Below are 21,961 nucleotides of genomic sequence, written 5' to 3' on the forward strand. Positions count from 1 at the left end.
CAGTGTTTCCTTCCCTGTTCCTTCAACAGCATACTTAATTAGACTAGACATGTAACTAATAGGATTTTGTTACTCTACTTAAAATACTTGAACTTTTGTAGAAATTTCTCTAATGCTATCTTTCACAAGTTATATTGGAAAGCACAACTGTGTCATGGTTCTATGTTTTTGTTTTTTGTCTTGTTTTTTTTTTATGGTTTCAGTATTCCACATCAAAACATCATGTAGTGTACGGGGCATTAAAGTGTCACTGCCCCAATCCCAGCTACCTATCCCTGTACATTACAGCAGTCATGGAATCTGGCCCTTCCGGGTGGGGGGCGCTCTCTTGCTGCCTGGCAGTGGGTGCTGGAGGCGCTTTCCTGGCCGTTCCAAGCTTTTCAGGTTTGACTCGGTCCCGGGAACTCTCTCTCTCTCATCTTGTCTGATTTATTAATCCCAATTTCAATTAAATTGTATTATATTTTGTTATCTTGTATTCCAATATTACAGTAAAATAAGTTTTCCTCCATAGATTGTTGCCGCTGCTCTTTTCCTCCCTTCCTTCCTTCCCATTTCTGTGGGACTGGGGTGGGGGGGGAGGGCAGAGGCCTGTCGCCCCTGTCACGGACATAGATTGATCTAGTCAACTCCGTGACAAACTGTCTTATCTATTTATGTTAAATTGCAGTAAATCACAATAAAAATAATTATACTAACCACCAATGTTCAACTGTAATAATCCCCTCATATTATCATAGCAGAAGACTGAGTTCTTAATTTACAAATAATCAAAAGCATTAAAAAAGAAATCAACGAAGATTACTTATGTGGTACCTACTGAGGCTTCTGTTTGTATGCTCCAACAGTCCAACTGATCTTTAAATTGTTATCTAAATACACTCCAATTCCAAAAGACAGCAGCTGTAAATCTGCCTGCCACTTTTAACTACAGTTTGCCTCATGCTGAAGAAAACTTCACTTTTATTTAGTTTCTCATTCACCATTCCCAAACAGTTCTACAGGAGATTAAATTAATAGTATTCAGCATCTGAATTTTTGCAGGATGGAATGTCAAATTTAATGTTACTTCCACAAACAAGGTTTTATTATTATTAAACCATCCCCGTCTTGCCATTGGGTTGGTTCTGTTTCTTTCCTTGTGGTATCTACTCTCCAAGTTGCAGCCCCTCTGCTCCATTCAGAGGTCTGCACCCTCAGCTGCTTTGCACAGCCTCCCTTCAGCTGCTGACTCAGCTGGCATGGAGCTCTATGCTCATTCACTCAGTAAAACAGATGTCACCAGCGTTCCACCTGCATAAGAAAGGGTGTATGTGTAGGGGTGAGAATAATGTTCTCAGCATAAGAGCACAAATGCTCCTAAAAGATTTTTATAAGCCTCTCTCCTGCCCTTTGCATTCAAAGAAATAAACGGTTTGCAAAGAGATTTCGATAAAGTACTAAATGTTCCAGTTACGGTTCAAGTGCTGAACAGATTTTCTAAGGAATTATTCAACATATGAATATTAAGAGCTTTTAAACCCTAACAAAAACTGTAATGTGAAAACAGTACTTTAAACAGATGGAAAAAAATAATGGTATTGAGATATATTTGACAAAGTTTTAGAATGTACATCTGGGCATTCATTTGTCATACCAGCTAAAGCTGCTTTATCAGCTGAACTTTAATTGAAGTTTAGGTTAGCATCCCTGAAGTAATTAAAGGAGAAACAGGAGTGAACACTTTTGTGTTAACTTCCACAACAAGAAGAACATTTCTACTTTTCACACTGTACACCTTCCTCATTCTGGAGAAAACAAGCATGGACATGAAAAGTTTTAGCCTCAAATGTATGTAGAGGCATTTGGCACCAAATCCCACACCAGCTTAAGCCAACACTTACAGAGACCATTGTTTCCCGTGTTCCAGCCTCTCTAGGCTATGGCAGACATGGTGCTGACCCCTTCTAACATTTTAAAAAAAGCAAAAGAAAGCCAAATAAAATAGTTTGCAGCTGTGATAGAAGAAAAACGTTAAGTACAGGGGAAAAAAATAGAGTGGAGCATTTTCAGTGTGTTTAAAAGCATACCATGCAAAAACTGTCACTATGTATGTATTTTCGTATTACCAGCACCCCTTTTGTTCCAAGGTTAAGCATGTTTAGAAGAGGCCATACAGGGGAAGAATGTCAGAATATATTAGGAAAAATACAGTAGACAGTGTTCTGCACAAAAACCCAACGTTACTCATCGCCTGCATGATTTGTCTGAATCATACACCTTTTCCCTAGCTCTAAAACTCGCTAGTACAAGAGGTAGATGAAACAAAAGGGGGACAAAGTCAGGTATTTATATAGAAGACATAGGTGATGCAGTATCCACATCAATTCCAAATCATTTCAAAATGGTATCAGATGGTCTTCAGGCAAACTTAAGCAAAAGATAACAGGGCAGCTCAGAGCACTGCCATCCCACAGCGAGCACTGGCTCTACTGAAGTACTCCTAACGCTCATGGTGCTTGCCGTGTCCTTGTTTTACTGAGCTTCTGATCTAACTTCTGAAGTATGGAACTCATCCTCCTTAGCAATCTTCCAAGTTGTTCCATGACAGTGACTAATAAACCTCTTCAGGCACACTTTATGCTTTAGTTGCTTTCTAACCCCTTTATTTTACTCCACCAACTCCTCCTTTCCTTTCTTTTCTAACAGGGAGACTGGAGATTTCAATTTCTTTGAGATTTACAGTTGAGTAAATAAAAGCTAGCTGTATTTCTACAGTTGTGCTGTTCTGTCCATCATTTCAAACCGTACATGTTTTGACTAAAAACATTCATTCCTATCCAAGCATAGCTTATGTATACTTCTTTACAGTAACTGGAAACAGTGTAAGATGACAAATACTCATGAAAAAGAAATACAAATATATCACTATTTACTTTCTATAAATAAAGCATTTGGAGGAAAAATAGCAACTTAAAAGAAATGCTTTTCTTTTAAAAAATAGCTATTACTAGAATACCGCGTCCACTTTTATGAAAACAGAAGATAGACAGACTGCATATATGTTTAAACTAGCTTGCTCTAAACATATTTCTGGCAAGAGCCACCTTGCCCAAAATTAGAACCAGTATATAAGGGAGAGGTTTTCCATTTTGATTTAACATTGGAATTACTGGACAAAAATACATATTTAAGCTGTAGTAGTCATCTTCTGCAACTTGCAAAGAATGAACAACTCATGCTACCCTAAATTGTATAATCTACAGCCTTACAGCCATCATACTAATTTCTCACCTAAAAGTAAGAAAACATCTTCAAAAACTACTTTGGTAATCATTCTGAAACTGAGGTGGAAAAAAAAAAATCTTATTTTCATGTCAGAGTGCAACTGTTCATGTAAAGAGAAAGCAGTTTCTTTTTTTAAGAGAAGCAAAGAAGGTGAAGGAAGTAAACATTAAAACCCTTTTTTTTTTTTTTATCATGAGAAATTGGACTACAATACACTGTGAATATGCAGAAAGACAACAGTGAGAACACCATTCCCTTAAAGTTGGCTCATTTCACAGCTGTCTAATGCTACTACTTCGGCATGTTGCTATCAAGACCAGGCAAACAGTTTATCATGATAAAACTGATATTTCAATCTGCCTTCTTGGATGTGACCCATTGTTCCACAGCTGCTATGAGGGCATTTCTGCTAGGAAAATGTTGCCCGTGCAGTCCATTCTTCTTTGGCATAAACAGAAGGAAGTCAGAAAGCACTAAATCTGGACTATGTGGCAGGTATAGTAGGACAGTCCAGCCAAGATTGACAATACGTTCCATGGTCTTCAAACTGGTACGAGGCCTGTTATTGTTTTGCAAGAGAAAGGTTGTTGTTTTCTCTGGCCTGACTATGAAGTTCAAGCCTTCAGCTTAGTTAGCATCATGATGCAGAGGTCAGAGTTGAGAGTTTGTCTGAGATGCAGGAAATCTGGAAGAATCACACCTTACCAATCCCAAAGCACATCACCTTACCCACTGAGGGCTGCATCTTGAACTTTTTATTCAACAGGAAATTCACACATTGCCAATTTATGGACTGCTGTTTTGACTCTGGCTCATATTGGTGTTACCACATCTCAGCAAAGGTTAACAATGCAAAATCCAGGGAACTATCACATTCAGCCTCATATTGTTCAGTAGGTCCTGACAGACTTGCAGATGATATTCTTTCTCTTCCGCCAGGAGCATCTGTGGAACCCACCTGGTGCAATCTTTGCAACATTCCAGCATTGTCATTGTTGTTTCCAATTGCACTGAAGTTGATATTCAGTTCCATAAACAGTTCCCCGGTCACAGTCCACCAATTTTCATTGATGAGCATATCAAGATGCTCTTCATTTCATGGTGTGACAACTGCGCATGGCTGCCAAAACATGGGTTGCCTTTATCATCACAATTCCCACTGCTGAAACGTACCACTCATCACCTCACTGTGCTCACATCCACTGTCTGGTTTACATAAATGTACAGCAAGAGATAATGACTGCCAATGGGTGCAATTTTTTTCCCTCATGGAGGAATTATATGACACACCTTTGCTTCATATGCACTTCCATATCAGATGCTATTCTGCCAAACTGCCCCTCTGCTGCCATTTGTTGCGTAGCCACAAAACATTATGGAATAGCAACAGAAAGATTCAGTTTCTACTGCCATAACACCAACACCCACCTCTGAGGTTGCTGATCAACATAATAAAATAGGAAGCACTAATTTAGGAGCAGCTCTTATAGATAGCAAAAAGAAATCTTACATGAATTAATAAAATTCAAACTACAGCAAATCTTCACATACACGTAGGTCCCAAGCTTTGCAATACACAAAAAAAAAGTAATAACAAATCAGAATTAAAAAGGAGTCATTTCAAAGGAATCCTTTTCATGAGTTATTCAATTTCTGTCAAATCACTTTAGATTAATAAAAAATGTCAGTATGAAATAATAAATCCAAGTTATTTCATGGAGTGACAGATTCAAAACCAACAGAATTTTTTTTCCCCTGAAGTTCCTTTTATTAGAATACAAAAAGAAACAGTTGTCTCTTAATGTTAAAACTTTTCAGCAAGATAGAATACGCAAATTCAGAATGTATGTTAAACAGTGCTCTCTTGTGGTCCTGTGCAACAGTAAACAATCAAATCAACATATAAACAAAGTCACAGCTTGAAATTTCTTTCTTTTTCTTCCAAGTGTAATAAACAATAAATCCCTCAGACTTGCATTTCATTTAGTTCTATAATTTATCTTTCTAGCATGCAGATAAACTCATTTACTGAAGACCATCTTTAGATTCTGGTTTTAAAGAAAAAAAAAGAAACAAGAAAAAAAAAAGATTATTCTCAATTTAAAATGATAATGGAATTCCTAACTGGCAATAGAGGTAATATCTTGACATTGCATAATGTCTCATTTTTTCCCCAAATTCCATTGGCTGAATTTCTGCAGTGCAACGAGTATATGGGTAACTTAATATATATCCAGCACCTCATGGCTTCAATTAAATATATTCCCATTTTACTAAAATAAAACTTCAACTTGCTGGAAGCACAAGATTCTTAAGAGTACTTCCCAAGATTTTCACCTTTTTCAACCTTTTTCAAGTAGCACGATGAACAAACTACTCTTAATCATATATAATTGAAACATTAAAAATGACAGGAAAAGAAATCGATTACAAAACATGCTAAAATGAGACCATGTAAAACAAAAAAAAAAAAAAAAGAGAGAGAGAATATCTGTGTAAACTTTAAGTAAAAAAACATACATATATTATTCATCCAGAAGAGCAAGAAAGTCCTCACAGCTTATGCAGCTGTGATATAAAAAGTTTATTTTGCTTTTTCAAAATAGATCAGCTACTTTGGATATATGGCAAGGAGACCAGAAGAAACACATCTTCCAATTTCTGTAGTTATTTTCAAACTAAAATTTTCAAAAGCAAATACTACAGCTTTATTTTTCACTAATTTCAAGCATTAATTTCAAGGCAGATATATAACAAGGTTATTGATGTTATCAGCTCTAAACTTCTTGTTTTAGAAGAAGTGAAAGAAACGCTACTAACCTGTTCGTTTCTGTCAAGGCTGTTAGATTTCACAGTACCAGCTTCTGTCCTGACTTCTGCAAGTTCCTGGGGGGCACTCTGAGAATTTGGTATAGGTGGTAGAGGAGCTCTCCGTTTTTTCGGCATTTCAGATGGCAGAGTGTTGGAATCATACTGCTTGCTAACACTGCTAGATCTCGTGGTAAATGTTGGCCTTGGCTTGCTCATTAATGGAGTTGCTGGGGCACTGGCAGTCTTGGGATTTGGGTGGGAAAAAAAAAATATATATATATATATATATATATGTTACTTAAACTTTCTGGAAAACATTCAACAGTATTGATGGATCACTATGAATATGTTTATAACTTTGTATAAGCAGAACTTTTATATCTTACTTGTTCTCTTTTTTTCTTGCTTCGTTGAAAAAAGCTGAAAAACCCTTTGTTTTCTTTCTCTTTTAAAACATCTGAGTTTTCAGACACACGATAGGAGTCTAAAATAGAAGACAAGAGTTCTAGATGTTATTTTTTGCAGAGATTATTTTTCCTGCATTCTTACTTCTTCTCTGCCTGTCATAAGCCTTCTGGTGTAATATACAAAGCTCACCACAAATCACTTATACTAATAGTTCTACTAAAAGCTGCAAAAGGAACATGTTTCTTACCCTTTCTCAGAGCTCAGAATAGATGAGTTTCAGCTGCTATTAATACCTCCAGAACTTACCCCAGCCCATCCCACTTGTCAAATGCTACAGCTCATATGAAAAGGCTATGGGAGGGAAAAAAGCATCAGCTCTCCCCAGGTCACAGTTCCTAACAGCTTAAATACAGAGCATGGTGTGAAGCAAGGCAGGACAGGTACAGGCCTCCAGTTGGCATACACCACCGAAAGACCAGGTAGGTGCTGCGCATCTAACAGGAATGGCAGTCATAGTAAAGATAATCAAATCTTGCTTTACGTGCCCTTATTCACATCGACATTTTGTAAATATAGAGGTTGTCTTTCTGTAATTTTTACTAGATTTTATTTCCATCAGGAAATCCCACTGAATGCAAGTGCAGTAACAAACAGAAGGCAGTAGCAATACACCACAGGATAGGATGAATGCAAGCACGAGTATAAATTTTGAAGCAATCTAAGTAAAATCATACAAAAATACTTTATACATAGTTGGGTATATACATTTGTACATTTTTTTTAATATGCATTTATGATAGGTCAGAGATGATTGCTGAAGTCACAGTTAAGCAGATATTATTACAGGAGAGAATGATAACGTCATGCAAGTTGTACAGTTTTACAGCCTATTTCAGTAAGGCCTACCTTTCAAGGATGGCAAGTTTAAGTCAACTGGTGATGTGGCTACAAGACAGACAAAAAAGAAAGACAGAAAATACCCAGTGGAATGAAGGATGCAGTTTTAAGTTACAAACACAGAAAACCAAGCTGAATCTTATGTTAGGAAAAATAACTGAAGAAAATAATGCATATATTTATCACTCAATGCAACATAAAATTTAACAGTGAGTCTGAAGGCATACAATGCAGACTGCAATGCAGACTGCATGGAGAGCAATGAATATAATGGAAATATAGTCTGAGTAAAACATGATTTAAATTGTCATATAAAGGCACACCTCACCATTTACTTTCATTAAAAGTGAAAAATTCAGAGCTTTTAAGTTGTATGCAAAATGGAAATGCTAAACTACTTAGTATTGAATGAATTGTAGTTTGTCTGAACTTCCTAGTGGGCAACTGTCTTGTGGGAAGTGTGTCCCCTCCTGCATTCTCTCCTAAGGATTTTTGGCTGTTACTTCATTCAAATGACATGCAGTTTATGCCACAAAGGCAGCACTGCCAGTCTGTAGAAGAAAGTGGCAGTCAGATGACAAAGAAGATAATTCACTATGGGTGCATGTAGTTCAAACAACACAGTTAAGCAGTAGGTTTTGTTGGTATTTTTTGTTTTTGTTTTTTTCCCTGTGACAAAAAAAATACTCCGGTTTTCTCCATGGAAAAGGGGCCTAATTTCCAAATCTGACATTCTCCTGCAGTTCAATATAACTGGTCTTTGGGAAGTATTTTTAATCATGGTAAAATAAAGATAGTCTTACAGCTATAGTGAAAACCAGAAATAGAATGGAAATAGAATGTGTACACAAACATAGGCAAGTTAGTTAATACTGTTCCTGTTGGACCATAATTAAAAAGATAATTATTGTTCCTTCATGACCTACACAAGAAATTACCAAACAATGCTCAAATTACACTGAAAAGCATTATCACAGTATTCTAATATTTCAAAATTATAGAACAAAGCTGTGTTTCTATAATACTTCTGTTCTCAGCGTATTACGATCCTACACATTCTCTGTAAGCTAAGGGAAATTCAGCATTACTGGTATGTTTTGAGAAAAAGCAGGGGAAAAAAAGGGATTTTTTTTTAAAGGATGCTTTGTACTTGGCCACCTATGCTCCTTTCTTGGGATAAGTAAAGGTACACTTGTCCCAGTTTCAATTTTGTGGCATATCAATTAAGCACATACTGAATTGTGAGAGACTAATTTCTTCACGAGTTGCTTTCCTTCTTTTTTAAAAATAAATAAATAAATAAAACCAAGCCAAACCCACTCACACCAAAGCAAATCTTATGGAAATACTATCTAATTATCTTTTCAATAATAACAAGTTATCAAAGGTATCTTTTCTTACCTCGACTGATATCCATGGCATATAATTCTCTTAGGCCAAGATCATTAAGAGATTTTGTCACATCAAGTGCTTCTTGAGACTGATAATTCTTCAGTAAAACAGTGTTTGAAGGATCAAATTCACATTTACTACAGATAATTGGTATGAGTTCTTGAAGAGGTGAATATGGACTAACTCTTACTACCGTCTTCTGTGTCTTCTTGTAGTTTATCACTACTCTTACTGTTTGCTGAAGAGAAAAGAGTTCCAATAAATATCCTACACAAATTTTGAAACAACCAGCATTTTCATAACAGTCTTACAGTAATCACCAGAATTATGATTAGGCCAGATTCAATATTATATATTCAGTAACAATACAAGAGAAACTAAGAAATCTTTTGTAATTCCTTTTTTACCCAGTGAAAGGACACTTGAAATAGCCTGCTCCTTTAGCATCTGTCATTTGTCTGCCCAGCAGGGAACACACATGGACTAGGATGGCATACCATCACACTAGGTAGCTAGAGAAGACAGCAAATGAGCAACGAGAACCTGCACAACGTGTGTGCACAGAACCAAGTTAAAAGGGCAGCTGAAGAGGATCCCGACCTCATGTAAGTGCTTTAGATAGATTAAAACAAAAATAGAAAAACCACCAAAACCACCACCACCACCACCACCAAAAAATCACGGTATTCTTCTATAGTGACAGAGAAGGACAGACAGATTTAGGCAACTCCCAGAAAGTGCTTCAGCACTTCTAAAAGCCCCTGAGTTCTTGAGGGTATATTTAAAAAAGCAAAAAAAAAAAAAAAAAAAAAAAAGCAAAAAAAAAAAAAAAAGCAACATTATTAGAAACTTGTAACATGTTCCATGTAGCATGTAACAAAGGAAAATGAATGTGTATTCACAAGGTTGTACGGGTACTATATTTTTTTTTATGTCCATAATCTTGTACACAACATGACAGATGTTACAAGTTTTTGATTTTCAATTTGCAGAAGGATGTATTCAGCCATACTCCATCTTCAAAAATGTTCAGATGCACACTAAGGCCACTAAGGCATAGGATCTCAAATAATATTGTGATGTTTCTTTCCTTTGGCAGCAAAGATGCTTGACAGAACAAATTAAGATATATTTTTACTTTAGGAGGTCATTAATAGTACATTGACAAGATTTTCACAGGGGTGCATAGTGAGAGGATGAGAAATAACAGGAAAATGTGAAACAAGAGGCTGATCTATCAGCTTAAGTTGTTGAATACAATATACAATAGTAATTCTAGTTTCTCAGTACGCTATAATTTTAGTCCTCACCTCTGGTATCACTGGAGCAGGTTTCTTCTTATCCACTTGTTTTGGTTTCAGAATGACCTTTTCCACTTCAAGCATTCCCACTGGTGTATTAGGTTTGAATTTAATCTGGCTGTTTTCTGCTGATATCAACTCTATTGTGTAACTTGAGGGGTTTAAATGATACTGTGCACAGAGAAAGATCAGCAAGTCCATCATGGGCTTCCTGTCAAATGCAAATCAAACAGCTACAACAGATGATAATTAAGCAGGCTATTAAACAAAGTATGATGCTAAGCATTTATCCTTCCATGACTAAATAGTTACTGTCAGGCACTGATTTTAAATATCTTCAATTACAACAACAAAATTAAAAACAAAAATGAATTTTTTTAAAAATCACTAAAATGAAACAGATTATATAGAAGTATAGCAAGAGCTAGAGCAAAGGGGGGCATTTTTGCTTATCTAAAGTGATGCTTTCTCAGGACCAGCATGGAGATGCGGATTAGCCACCTCATCTGACCATTAGTGGGAACTGCAGTAGTTGTGATGAATGCCCTTCTGTTCAGTAAATAATATTCTTCCACAGCTTCAAATTTTTATATCTACTCTGAGGTTACAAGAGACATGAATTTACAGAAATTCTCAGCACGAGCCATGCAGAAGAAGCAGGTAAGATGAAGTTTGAGGAAGTCACCTTTCAAGGATTTAGGGTTTGCAAAATAAGAGCCATGCAGATAAAGGTGAAGAAGCTAAATCACAGTACAGTAGTTGAATCTCATTTTCATTGATAAAAATCTGTGAGATGCAACAGATGTCCTTTTCACAGCGAACCAAGTCCAGGCGCATTTTACATACATGATCGCTATCAGTATGCCCTTTGCTCTTAGTGAGCAGTGGGGAAAAAAAAAAAAATCACAAAACATATTAAGATAGTCTGAACATTCCCAGTTGCTACTGGAATGAATTTATTGAAGTTGTACTTCAAACGGAAGTATAATAGAAAGATTAAATGCACTGAAGATAAGGAGAGTATGCCAACTTTGTACACTACTGCCAACTGAATACAGTTATAGAATTACCAGGTCACTGGAGCATGAGTCCTAATTTTTGGCATTGGATAATCATTTTTAAGGAGTATTTCATGTGGACATCCTCCACATTTCCCAGTTATAATTACAAACAAGGGAATATATCACCTACTTTGTCTCACAAGGATATTATGAAAATAATATAGAAGTTTGAAGCAATCAAACGATACATTGGAAAGAATGCTGAAGTGTCTAAGTGAAAATTAATGCAAGACTTGGCTAGTTTGTGTTTATCAAAAATCTTAAATTCTAGATGTAAGCATAACAGATGGAAGTCTTCTGGTAGCATAACAGAATGTGGAAATAGATATCTGAACAGTCATCAAGCTAAGCAGAATCCTAGACGACAAAGATTATGAATATATTTATACATTAAGTATGAATTTTAACAGACTTTTTATACAATCCAGTTCTGAAAAAAGAATTAAGAATGACTGAAGCTTAAAAATCATTGCAGCATTATTTTTTCCCCTTTAATAAACCCTAGAATTTAACTCCTATTTTCATCTCTTCTTAAAGAACAATCCTGTGCCTCCCCCTAAGCAGACTGTCTTCTAAATTCTACTGGCTCAGTTGGACTCCCTGGTGCACACACAACTCCTTCCAGTTACTTCTTTTTCAAGAGAAAGCTTCTGCCTAGTTAAGTGGTAGAAGAGATTCCTTGCCTCAGGAGAAAAAGGCAGGTGGCATAACAAAGCCAAAATACATGGAGAAATAATTCCCCATAAAGTGACAGAAAACGGCTATCAAATAGTCTGAAAAGATATAAAGAATGTAATTAACTCCCACGTCTTCATCTAGATGATGTATGTCAGCCTAAAAGTACCATGAGAAATGCAGTGAAAACTAAATTAAAAACAAACAAACAATGATGACAAGAAACTGTTTTTTCATTTAATAAAAAGAAAGACTTTATTTCAGTTCTTCATTTATATATCACAGCCTGGTTCAATCACAAGGAAGAAGGACTATTCTGTTTCTCTTACTTCTAACCCTTAACAAAACAACTGCATCCATCTCACTCCCTTTCATTAGAGAAGATAAGGAGCTAGAAATGCACATTTCACTGGGGGTGGGCTGGTGTGGGAGGAGGCAGCCAGAGAAAGCACCACAGAGAAGTCACCACTAGAAGTACTGTCTGCCTTCTGGTTAGCAGGCTATCCAAGAAGTTTACCTTTTCTCCCAGCAGGAGCAACATAGGAACGCTGAAGATGAGCAGGATAGGAATTCATAGGCAAAGGTCACAGAGAGCCCTTCAGTGCAAACACACCACGGTGAAGGGGGCAAGCCCTCACCTTAACCAGTCACAAATAGTGGCAGGCCAGTAAGCAAGAAACACAGCTGCCCATAAACAGACAAGTATATGCAAAAGTACATAAGGGCAATGTTTCACTGTAAATTTGCTTTCTACTTCCAAAAACAACTTGTGTGACTAAAGGATGTCAGACTCCCCACACTGCTGGAGGCCAAGATGCCAGCCACGAGCGCTTTACATTTCCTTAGAATGATACAAAAAGCAAATTTTCGTAATCACATTCTCCAAAACTCATAAAACTACTTTTTGTTAAACTCTTCCAAGAACGAAGGTACAGAAGTACATGTAATACAGTAAATTTAACAGCTTTCAAATGAGTAAAACTAAGAGGAGCTTAGCAGCAATTTTGGAGTATAATATCTGCTGGTGTCCATTCATCTCATTTCAGTAAAGTTATTATTCGCAATTACTTTAAACTCATTACATTACTTAGTTTTCTGGAAATCTCTCATGACAAGTGTTCTTGCACTTCTCCATTCCTTATCTGTTTTCCTCTGGTTATTCCCATATGACTATATGATAGCAAGAACTGGCTAATAGTTGTCCCATTTATGATGAGTTTCCATCTAGAATACATCAAACTATATTATGTTTATAGCAAGTTGAGTTCAAAACCAGCCATTAAAGATATCACTTCAAATACTGGACCAAGCGTTTCAAGAAAATATCCATCAAGTTTCTACATTCTGCCTTTTTTTTTTTTAATTACGTATTCCTACCTAATCAAGTTTTAGAGGCACGGTCTTCTCATCATGAGTATAATGAGAAACACCACCAAATAGACAAAACTCAGTTAATAGCCACCATAAAGATTACTAGGTGGGCAGGAAGATGAACAAAAATAAAAATACATACGTACATAAAATAAACCTACACACAGGCAATTAGGCTTCCTATAAACCTCTGATTACTTAAGTATGTAGCTCCCTGGCTAAAGTGCTCATTAATGCTACTCTCTAAAAAGAAAAAGGCATTTGTTTTGACAGAGAACTACAAAAAACACCAAACCCTCCAGAATGTGTTACTAACAAATGTAAGTACAATAGATTTTGGAAAGTAGGGCAACACCACAAAGCTTGCTATTCACCATACAGAGTAAACCAACAGTTCTCTAAGCAAACCCTAATGACTGAAAATACTCAAGAACGGATCAAATGGAAACTCAAAAGGCTGTAAAGAAACGAAGTTAGCCAAGCTAAGGTCTGAAATGTGTCTGAAATTAAAGCCATAAAAATGCAGACCAGGAAAATAATTCAATGCACAAATTCCAAACAAATCAACTGTAAGATAGTTCACTAGCACATACAATTGAAACTAATTATTTCAATTAGAAAAATCTTTCTCAAACTACATTTCTTCACTATGGGAATACAAGTCACTAAGTAAGGAAATTTGTCAAATTATTTTTCTTCTTCTTTGGCTGCAAACAATTCTTGAATTCTGTGCTCTATTCAGAACTAATGAGAAGACTCAAAAAATGTCACACTGAAAAACATTTCAAAAACAAATCATGAAAAAAATTTGAAGCTTTGTTAATTCCTTTCTTTGAACCACGTGCCTTCCCCCATCATCACTGCTCCTATCGTGACTTTTCAAAAATAAATAAATAAATGCTTGCTCAGAACACCATGAGAAATCCTTCAATTCTGAATGGTTGAACTGAATCATCATCACCAATGACTACAAAATACAGACTGGTGTCTAGGCTTACATGAAGGAACCCACACAACAAACTCTATGCCCGAAGTTTCAAAATGAGCAACGAGCGATTATTACAGCCCTCCTTTCTGTTCTCAGTCTCTCAGTTTTTACTTTAGTTGTCCTTAAACAACTCAAGGATCCTTAACTTAACTCTCTTGAAATCTTTTCCTCTGAAAAGATTTAGATACAACAGATCCATTTTTATCAGCCACTGCATACCACTCACAAAGATATTTACCTATACAACATCTTATTCCTGCTATCCACTACTCCAAGGCAGGGAACAAACCACCCAATTTCACCTGAGAACAGTGGAGATGTTTCTTGCAGCACATGATTGCACAAATCCCCATTTCTCTTTTTCCCCGAATATGAGATATAAAAAGGTATTTCCACTCCAAAGCTTTAAAACTGCCCACCTCTGGATACCAGCAAGACAAATCAGCAGATTATGTCATTTTCAGTGCTGTCTTGCTTATCTGTCCACAAAATACAATCTTCTAGACAATGCAAAGCTGAAAGAAAAGATGCTTTGAAGCACAGGTCCTGGATAGTATTCCCCTTCACTGTGAACGAGCCTGGGAGCACTAATGCAGGTTATTTGTCAGGGTACCATTTAAGGAATTGACACAAAGACTCTCAGTTGAAAAAGAAAAAAGTACTAACCAAGGGATATTAAAACTGATTGGAAAATGTCTGTACTTCCTAAACACTATCTATTTGCAATGAAGTCTGACTGAGTGAGGAAATAAGCAATTTTCTGGCACTTTGTTCTTGGGAAAGCTAGATACAGCAGGTGTGGTACTCAGAAGCATGGACAGGAGGAGTGAAGAAAAGGGGGAGAACTGCTTGACAGTGAGCATATGGAATCTTATCTTTAAGAAATTTAGAAAATAGAGGAAAGAACCACATTTACAGACAGAAATATTCCTTGCTGTAAACTTACTAGCAGGACACTGTAAAGTATCACAGTAGTAACGAATTATTTTAGAACATCTGTTTTTAAGAAATATAATATTTTCAGGAAATATGAATTAACTTATCCTGAAAAACTAGATGATGTATGGAGAAAAAAATAATAATAATCCATACAAATTAATTTATTGCAGTTCTGATGTGTGATACCTAAAAAATGACTTCATCAACTCTAGCAAATGACAAGGCATGCAAACAGACTTAAGCCACTACAGTCAGTATCTCTGATTATAACGTGAGGTTGGCGTAGCTACATGTTTATGTTACTCAGCACAGACTGGCATTCCAACTGCTCTGATCTACAGAAGGGTTTGCACAGGATCTTCTCAGTAAGAACAGAATGTTAATTATCTCAGTGGGTTAAGTCCCAGGGTTTATGATTTCAACTCACCAATCAATTTCTGATCTAAAAGTGACTTGGGAGTTACATGCACAATCCATTTCATCAACTAACAGACTGAAATATTTATTCCAAATTAAAACCAGGTTCAGCAAAACATATTTGATTTATTAAAAAAAAAAGTTACCAAAGCTATAACTAGAAGCTTTCTTTGAAGCTTTATATATTTTGTATGAAATGATGATTTTTAGGACTACTAGTAGGCAATAAGTAGAAGTGCTGAACACATGACTTTGCAGCTTAGTAGGAAGCAGAAAAGTCTAACAAAGAAAAAGCATATGTGAAAATTCAGTGTACCGCACAAACAGCACTTTTCTACAGATCTGCAGTGATGAGAAAGAACTACAGGTGTATCTTTGCATCCTTATAGGTGCCATACAGACCTTCTGCTTCAAAAAAAACAGTCTTCCTAAAAGGTAAGTAAAGTATATGTTTTCAAATTTACTCAAAAACACCCAGTCTTATAAAACTTGTATATTTTACAGAGTGAGTTATGCCTGGATAAAGGTTGAAATAAACTTCAGTAGGAAAGGAAAATTAAACAGAAATGTCATTCCATGTAACATACCTCCCATTAACCGTAGTGTATTTGATCACATCTCCTGGCAGGACCACTGACAGTTCAATGTCTTTATCAATTACATTCTCTTTCTGTTCCATGATGATGTTGGCTGATTCTGTGTCATCAAATGGACAATCAGTGACCGTTCTGGCTTCAGATGGAGGAGGAGGTGCTTTAGCTTTTCTTCTGAAATAAATGGATACAAGGTAAAGTCAAATATTTGATTCCAGGCCTGCAAACTAACAAGTTTTGAGACAGGAATGAATCATGAACTTAATTCTTTTCACTCATGGCATTAAATCAATATGTGTAAGGAAAGAATGAGAGAATATTTTGCACTTACAGTCAGTTGTGACCAAAGATAAATAACCAAACTAAAATATCTATCTTGTCAAATAAAAATGGATTTGTTTTTGATATGGTAAGTTTAAATACAAATGCCCAATAATGCGAGTCCAAAACTAAAAGCTTTTGTTAATATTTTAAATATACACTCAAAAATAAATGAATTACTTTTCTTCTCCCTTGAGATAGAAAAAGCCAAGACCTTATTTGAGTGTTCTCCAAACAGACTTACTAGATTGGTATAAGCAGAAATACTGAACTACACTGCACGCAGCTAAATTGTGCTGTATGTTTAATCTGTTGGATAGACAGGCATGGCAAAAATCGTACTTTTCCCCACTAATTTATTCTTTTAATTATTAAAACTTATTAAATAAATTCTACCTACTCTACTCTATTTGGTTCTATATAGTAATAAAATAGCAGTATTATTGATCTTTCCTGACATTTCAGTCACAAAATGTTTCCACGTTTTCCTGCCACCTCTGTTGATTTCCTATATTTATTCTCTCACTTTTCTTCCCAGTCTTATTTCTCATGCATACACAAAAACCTTTGCAAAACATTAAAAAAATCTAAAATGGTCCAAAAGGAACATTTTCTACATCTCAATTTGTTTATGCTATGCTATAAATTCTGTTATTTCCTACAACAAATAGTAGAACGTTCCCTTCAAAGTACTTTAGATTTCACCAATATAATCACGAGGAAAAGATACTATTATTAAGAATTTCATCATTAGAAGAAAAAAGCCCTATATGGACATGCACTGTCTCAAGAGAATTTATTTCTTAAAAAGAGAAAGACTGGAAGGAAGCCACACTCACTAAAAGTTAAACTACAAACGTATATATGAGCACGCTATTCATTCCAAAATTATGATTGCAGTTTAGATCTCAGTGTTGTACCAAACTTTGTTTACATTAACAACAAAAACATTGACTTTTGGACTTATCCCACAGAAGTAACATAAAACACGTAGCACAGAATTAGAAACATATTTTTTGGCAAAACAAAGTTTAAAGTCACTTACAGTGAAGAACAAACAAGGTCCAAAACAACAATGCAAAAGATGACTGTGTAACGAGGGTTCACATGACTGAGCTGTTTCTGAAAGTACTTGGAGTTTTGAACTTCAGAACTCTGTGCTGAATAATTAACTATTCACAGCCTCTCCCAGCTCATCAGAACTCCTAAATGTCCAAACACACCCAATGAACATTCATCATCAACATTTGTCTCCTCTCTGTTCATATTTCAAATTAGCTTTGTTGCACACCTCTCTCCATCTAAGACTCATGACATGTGGCGTCAGCTGCACATTTAGCTTCAGTCTCTACAACAGTGTGTTATGAATCAAGCTGTTCTTTACTCCTCCTCTTTGTTTGTTTGTTCTGTATAACCTTAGCTTTCATCTAACTGCCAAAAACAACATAATTACAACTATTAAAAAACAAAAACAAAAAGCCCTTATAACATGTTACTTAAAAAAAAAGAAAAAGAAAAAAGAAAAAGAAAAAAGAAAAAGAAAAAGAAAAAGAAAAAAGAAATCTATGCCCAAAGCAAAGCAATATGCCTTTCCCCTTCTGTACTCATCTTCAACATCTTTAGGCAACTTCAGGTTATTTATCACAAATGAACTCAGAATTCAGTCCCTGAAGATTACATGCCATCGTTCACAAATGCTAGTGGACTCTATTTTCCATTAAGCAGACAAATGCTATTTCATTGCTGGAACTCCACTACTGCTACAGATCATGCTCAACCCAAAACAAACTCATCAGTAAGTGTGCAGCCTTAGTAAAATGCAGGCTTATTTATAGTGTTCAGCTTACACTACAGAGAGCTAAAACTAGAAAAAAGGAGACAAAATTTGTGTGCAACAGTTGGAAGATGATGGGAGACACACTCATGAAGAACATAAGCACATGATGTGGGGTTAGGCAGTGTAGTGAGGTCGACTTTCCATTTACCCCAACAAAGAACAGCAAACCTATCTTATCTACAACAGATCTTTGTAGATTTTTATGGCTAGTCAGGTTTATGTTTCCCAATCCACTCAAAGGAGGAGAAACCTCCAAGTGTATGTTGTCAGAAGATATACTGAGCTTTATTAAGTGTCTTACTAAGCAACAGATATCCCCATACTCTCATTTTCTGTTTCCAGATGTCACAGGGACTTTTTTCTTCATTTTTTACCTATTCTCTCATGTCTTGTACTCCCCCCAAAAGAGTTGCATTTGGTCTTTCAAGGTTTGTTTGTTTGTTTGTTTTGGAGACCTGCATTCACATGATCCCTGAGTTGCTATTTGGTAATGCAAACAACATCAGATGTTACTACATCTGTAGCTGCAGAGCAAAAGCAGCAAGTGACAGGGTGGTGGGAATCCACTTGCAGGAGTACTTTTAACCTGCAAGCCCTCCCCTCCTCTTTTGCACAGTGTAGTCAGCAAGAAGTTGCTACAGGCACCTTCTCTCAGGCACCCTGAGGGACCAACCACCAAAAATCACAAAACCAGCATTATCCAAATAACTCAAGTTGGTGGAATCATTTTCAAATTCTTATCCATCATAAAAATCAACCAAGCAAATGCCTGGTTTTCTCTCATCTCTTCATCTCTGCCAGAAGGCTGCTAGCATTTTTAATAATTTTGCTACAAACACAGAATGGTTAAGGCAGTTTCTTCTCTGAATGTTAAGTAAGGTAAAATGCAATTGTAACAATACCAATAACAATAAATACCAATCATATAAAAATAAACATTTGGAAGTCAGAAAAAGGTGCTCCATATATGGTCCCATTCACAGCACCTTTCATGTTCAGATGGCTTCCAGATGTGCTGGGAGCTAAGCAGGCCTATTCTAATCTAATTTGCAGAGTAAATATTAGAAGTTAGAACAACCCAAAACATTATTTTATTGGCTACTACAGAATTAAAGGAGAGATGTGGGAAGAATCAATATACACCTGATTTAGCCACAGCATACAAACGTGAGTTAAAATAGAAATTTAAATCAAGTAAGGACAAAGTTTAATTAAAATTCCCCTGGAAACTGCGCAGCAGCGTCCCACACAAGGTGGGTGCTCCCTGCTTCCTTGCCCCCCTGCTGCCTGACTGCTCTGCACAGACACAGAGGTGCCAGTCCACACCAAGGGATGTGCTTCCCCAGTTTACCATAGGATAAACAACTCCAGCCACCCACTAATCTGTGACATGAGTGTCATCCATTTAATCATATGAAGTAGAAAAAACCCCACTTTCTTTCCTAATTCTTCCCAGTCCCAGAAAAGGCAGCTAGAGGATGTTAAAGAATTCTTCCAGCTAAAATACAGATATATTTCACCATTTTGTTAAGTAAAAGCAGTACAGCTGTTCAAATCAAATGCAAGGCCAAAAGACAACACTTTAAGCGCTTCAGGTCCCACTTTTACAAAAATAAGTTCCGTTGCTGTATATCAACATGTTTCCTGCTTGCAGAAAAATAATAAAAAAACTAATAGTGCCAATGATTTCAATGTGTGAAAGCCCTTTTTGAAATAAAGGTCTGAGTACAATAAATAAAACTATATTTATTTGATGTTAAACTGGAAAAAAAATATAAAGAAGTTTCAGAAAAATCCCATTAGAAATCAACAAGCAGTGTATTTTATAACTAAAGTATCTTGCACCAGTAACTGGCAAAAGGTCCTTTAAAACAATGAGAAATACTTGAACTTACAGTGACCTGGATATTTCAGTTACTGCCAGCACTTCCTCTTGATAAAGATCACTTTCCCCAAAAACTGGAGAAAAGAGGAAATCTATCTGCTACATTTGTACACAAGCAAAGGCAACAGCATAAACAATCCACCTCTTCAATTCCTGATTTCAAAGGGTATTAATGTTTACAGCACTTAACTTCCAGTCTTGAGCAAATTACTAAGACACCACACAGAGGCACCTTCATAGCTCTTTTAGTGACATTATTTTGGCTCTAACCTCAGTAGGACCAGCTCTCAAGTCTTCTATAGCAATTACTTAAATGATCACACAGGAAAAGACATAAGGGATATAAACTGAAATTGAGTCAGCTCTGAGGTACTGAAAAAATTCACTCAATCTAGAAGAATAAAAGCTTTCTGCTGTACGAGAGATGGATTTAAGTTTGTTAAACAAACTAAGTTTGCACTGTGACACTAAAAACACCCAATTATATGAAGGAGAATGCCAAAACTAGTAGAACTTTTTTTTCCACACTGAAAGTCAGAAAAGCATTGAGATCACCTCCAGAAAGGAAACAGGCCCTTCAGTAAAGCTTCTTCTAGATGTTTTCTTGTCTTTGACTTCTCATTCAAAGCAGTTATCACAATTATTACAATGCTGCTCCACTGCTACGTAGCTGAGGCAGACAGCGGAAATCTTGCACATCATCTGTTCAGTGAAAGAACAGTTAACAAGAGTTCAGGCTTACCTCAGTGTTTTTCACTTACAATGATGCATCAGTTCTGGGCAATATACAGGCTACATATTTAAGCCACAAATATCCTCTACAAGCATTCCCACTTCAATACTTATCTTTAATGCTCACAGATTTGTCATGTACACTAAGTAAGAAAGCACCAACTTTCCTGCTGTTTATTCATTATCCCCAGAGATGTAACTGATTTCACAGCACCAGTGCTGCATATCTTCAAGATCAGATGCTACTTGAAAGGAAAATGCTCCATGACAACCATCACATTACTGTGTGATTCTGGTAGCTATAGGCTTTCCAAGGTAAGTCACTCAAAAAACAAAACAAAACAAAAAAAAACCAACCACTGAACAGAAGCCTTTCTATCTCTTATGAAAATCACAACTATATATTTCGGATGTCAGCCCCTTTAAAAAAAAAAAAAATCTAAGTATTTCATAAGACATAAATTGGTTGGAAAGCTGGAGCTCCCAGTTGAGGACTTGATAATTACATAATCAAAGATGTGAAAAATGGAATAGTACACAATAGCATTATTTTCATCTGCAGTGTAATTACAGATGGTTTCTTTTCCTTACTGAAACACAGTTCAATTTTCATCTGCATTGTTCTTCATCTGAATGCCAACAATGGCACTGACATACCTACCCCATGTACAACATTTTTCTTCAGAGTACATTTTGTTACAGTAGTTACAGAGATGCCGTTTATCCGCTCTGCATAATCTTGTGATAGACCAAAATGAAAACACTTAAGTAGGACCGTTTCTTTTTCCACCCTTAGCACCACTAGCAGAGCAGAACAGCATGTGTGTGAGCATAGGATTCACCTTCTATGCATTTTTCTACCTCTGATCTGATACCTGGCATCTGTGCATTCAAAGCAAAAAATTTCTTCCAGACATCCTACCATATGAGCTTCTGTTATCCTGTGCCCTATTAGTAAAGGACACAGAAAGCCTGAGTCCCCATATATCTGTTCATCATTATGAGGAACCATTGCATAATATCGACTACAGTCAGAGCCTAATGATATTACACAGAGATACAACAG

General features: G+C 36.3%; 1 protein-coding gene across 4 annotated transcripts in view; it reads right to left on the minus strand.

Moving 5' to 3' along the window:
- Window positions 1-21,961, minus strand: part of COBLL1 (cordon-bleu WH2 repeat protein like 1) — a 75,647-nt gene that overhangs the window by 17,313 nt on the left and 36,373 nt on the right. For 3 of the 4 annotated variants that reach the window (XM_052674481.1, XM_052674478.1, XM_052674480.1), the window contains exons 2-7: window positions 16,115-16,294; window positions 10,086-10,287; window positions 8,785-9,013; window positions 7,393-7,431; window positions 6,465-6,562; window positions 6,088-6,321 (exon numbers count right to left, since the gene is read on the minus strand). In XM_052674481.1, coding sequence (XP_052530441.1) covers window positions 6,088-6,321; window positions 6,465-6,562; window positions 7,393-7,431; window positions 8,785-9,013; window positions 10,086-10,287; window positions 16,115-16,206 — 894 coding nt within the window. In that variant the 5' untranslated portion in view covers window positions 16,207-16,294. The remainder of the gene's footprint in view (window positions 1-6,087; window positions 6,322-6,464; window positions 6,563-7,392; window positions 7,432-8,784; window positions 9,014-10,085; window positions 10,288-16,114; window positions 16,295-21,961) is intronic. The other variant, XM_052674479.1, reaches the window with a different exon arrangement.

Source organism: Tympanuchus pallidicinctus, unplaced genomic scaffold (genome assembly GCF_026119805.1).
Source record: "Tympanuchus pallidicinctus isolate F22 unplaced genomic scaffold, pur_lepc_1.0 scaffold15, whole genome shotgun sequence".
Lineage (NCBI taxonomy): Eukaryota > Metazoa > Chordata > Aves > Galliformes > Phasianidae > Tympanuchus > Tympanuchus pallidicinctus.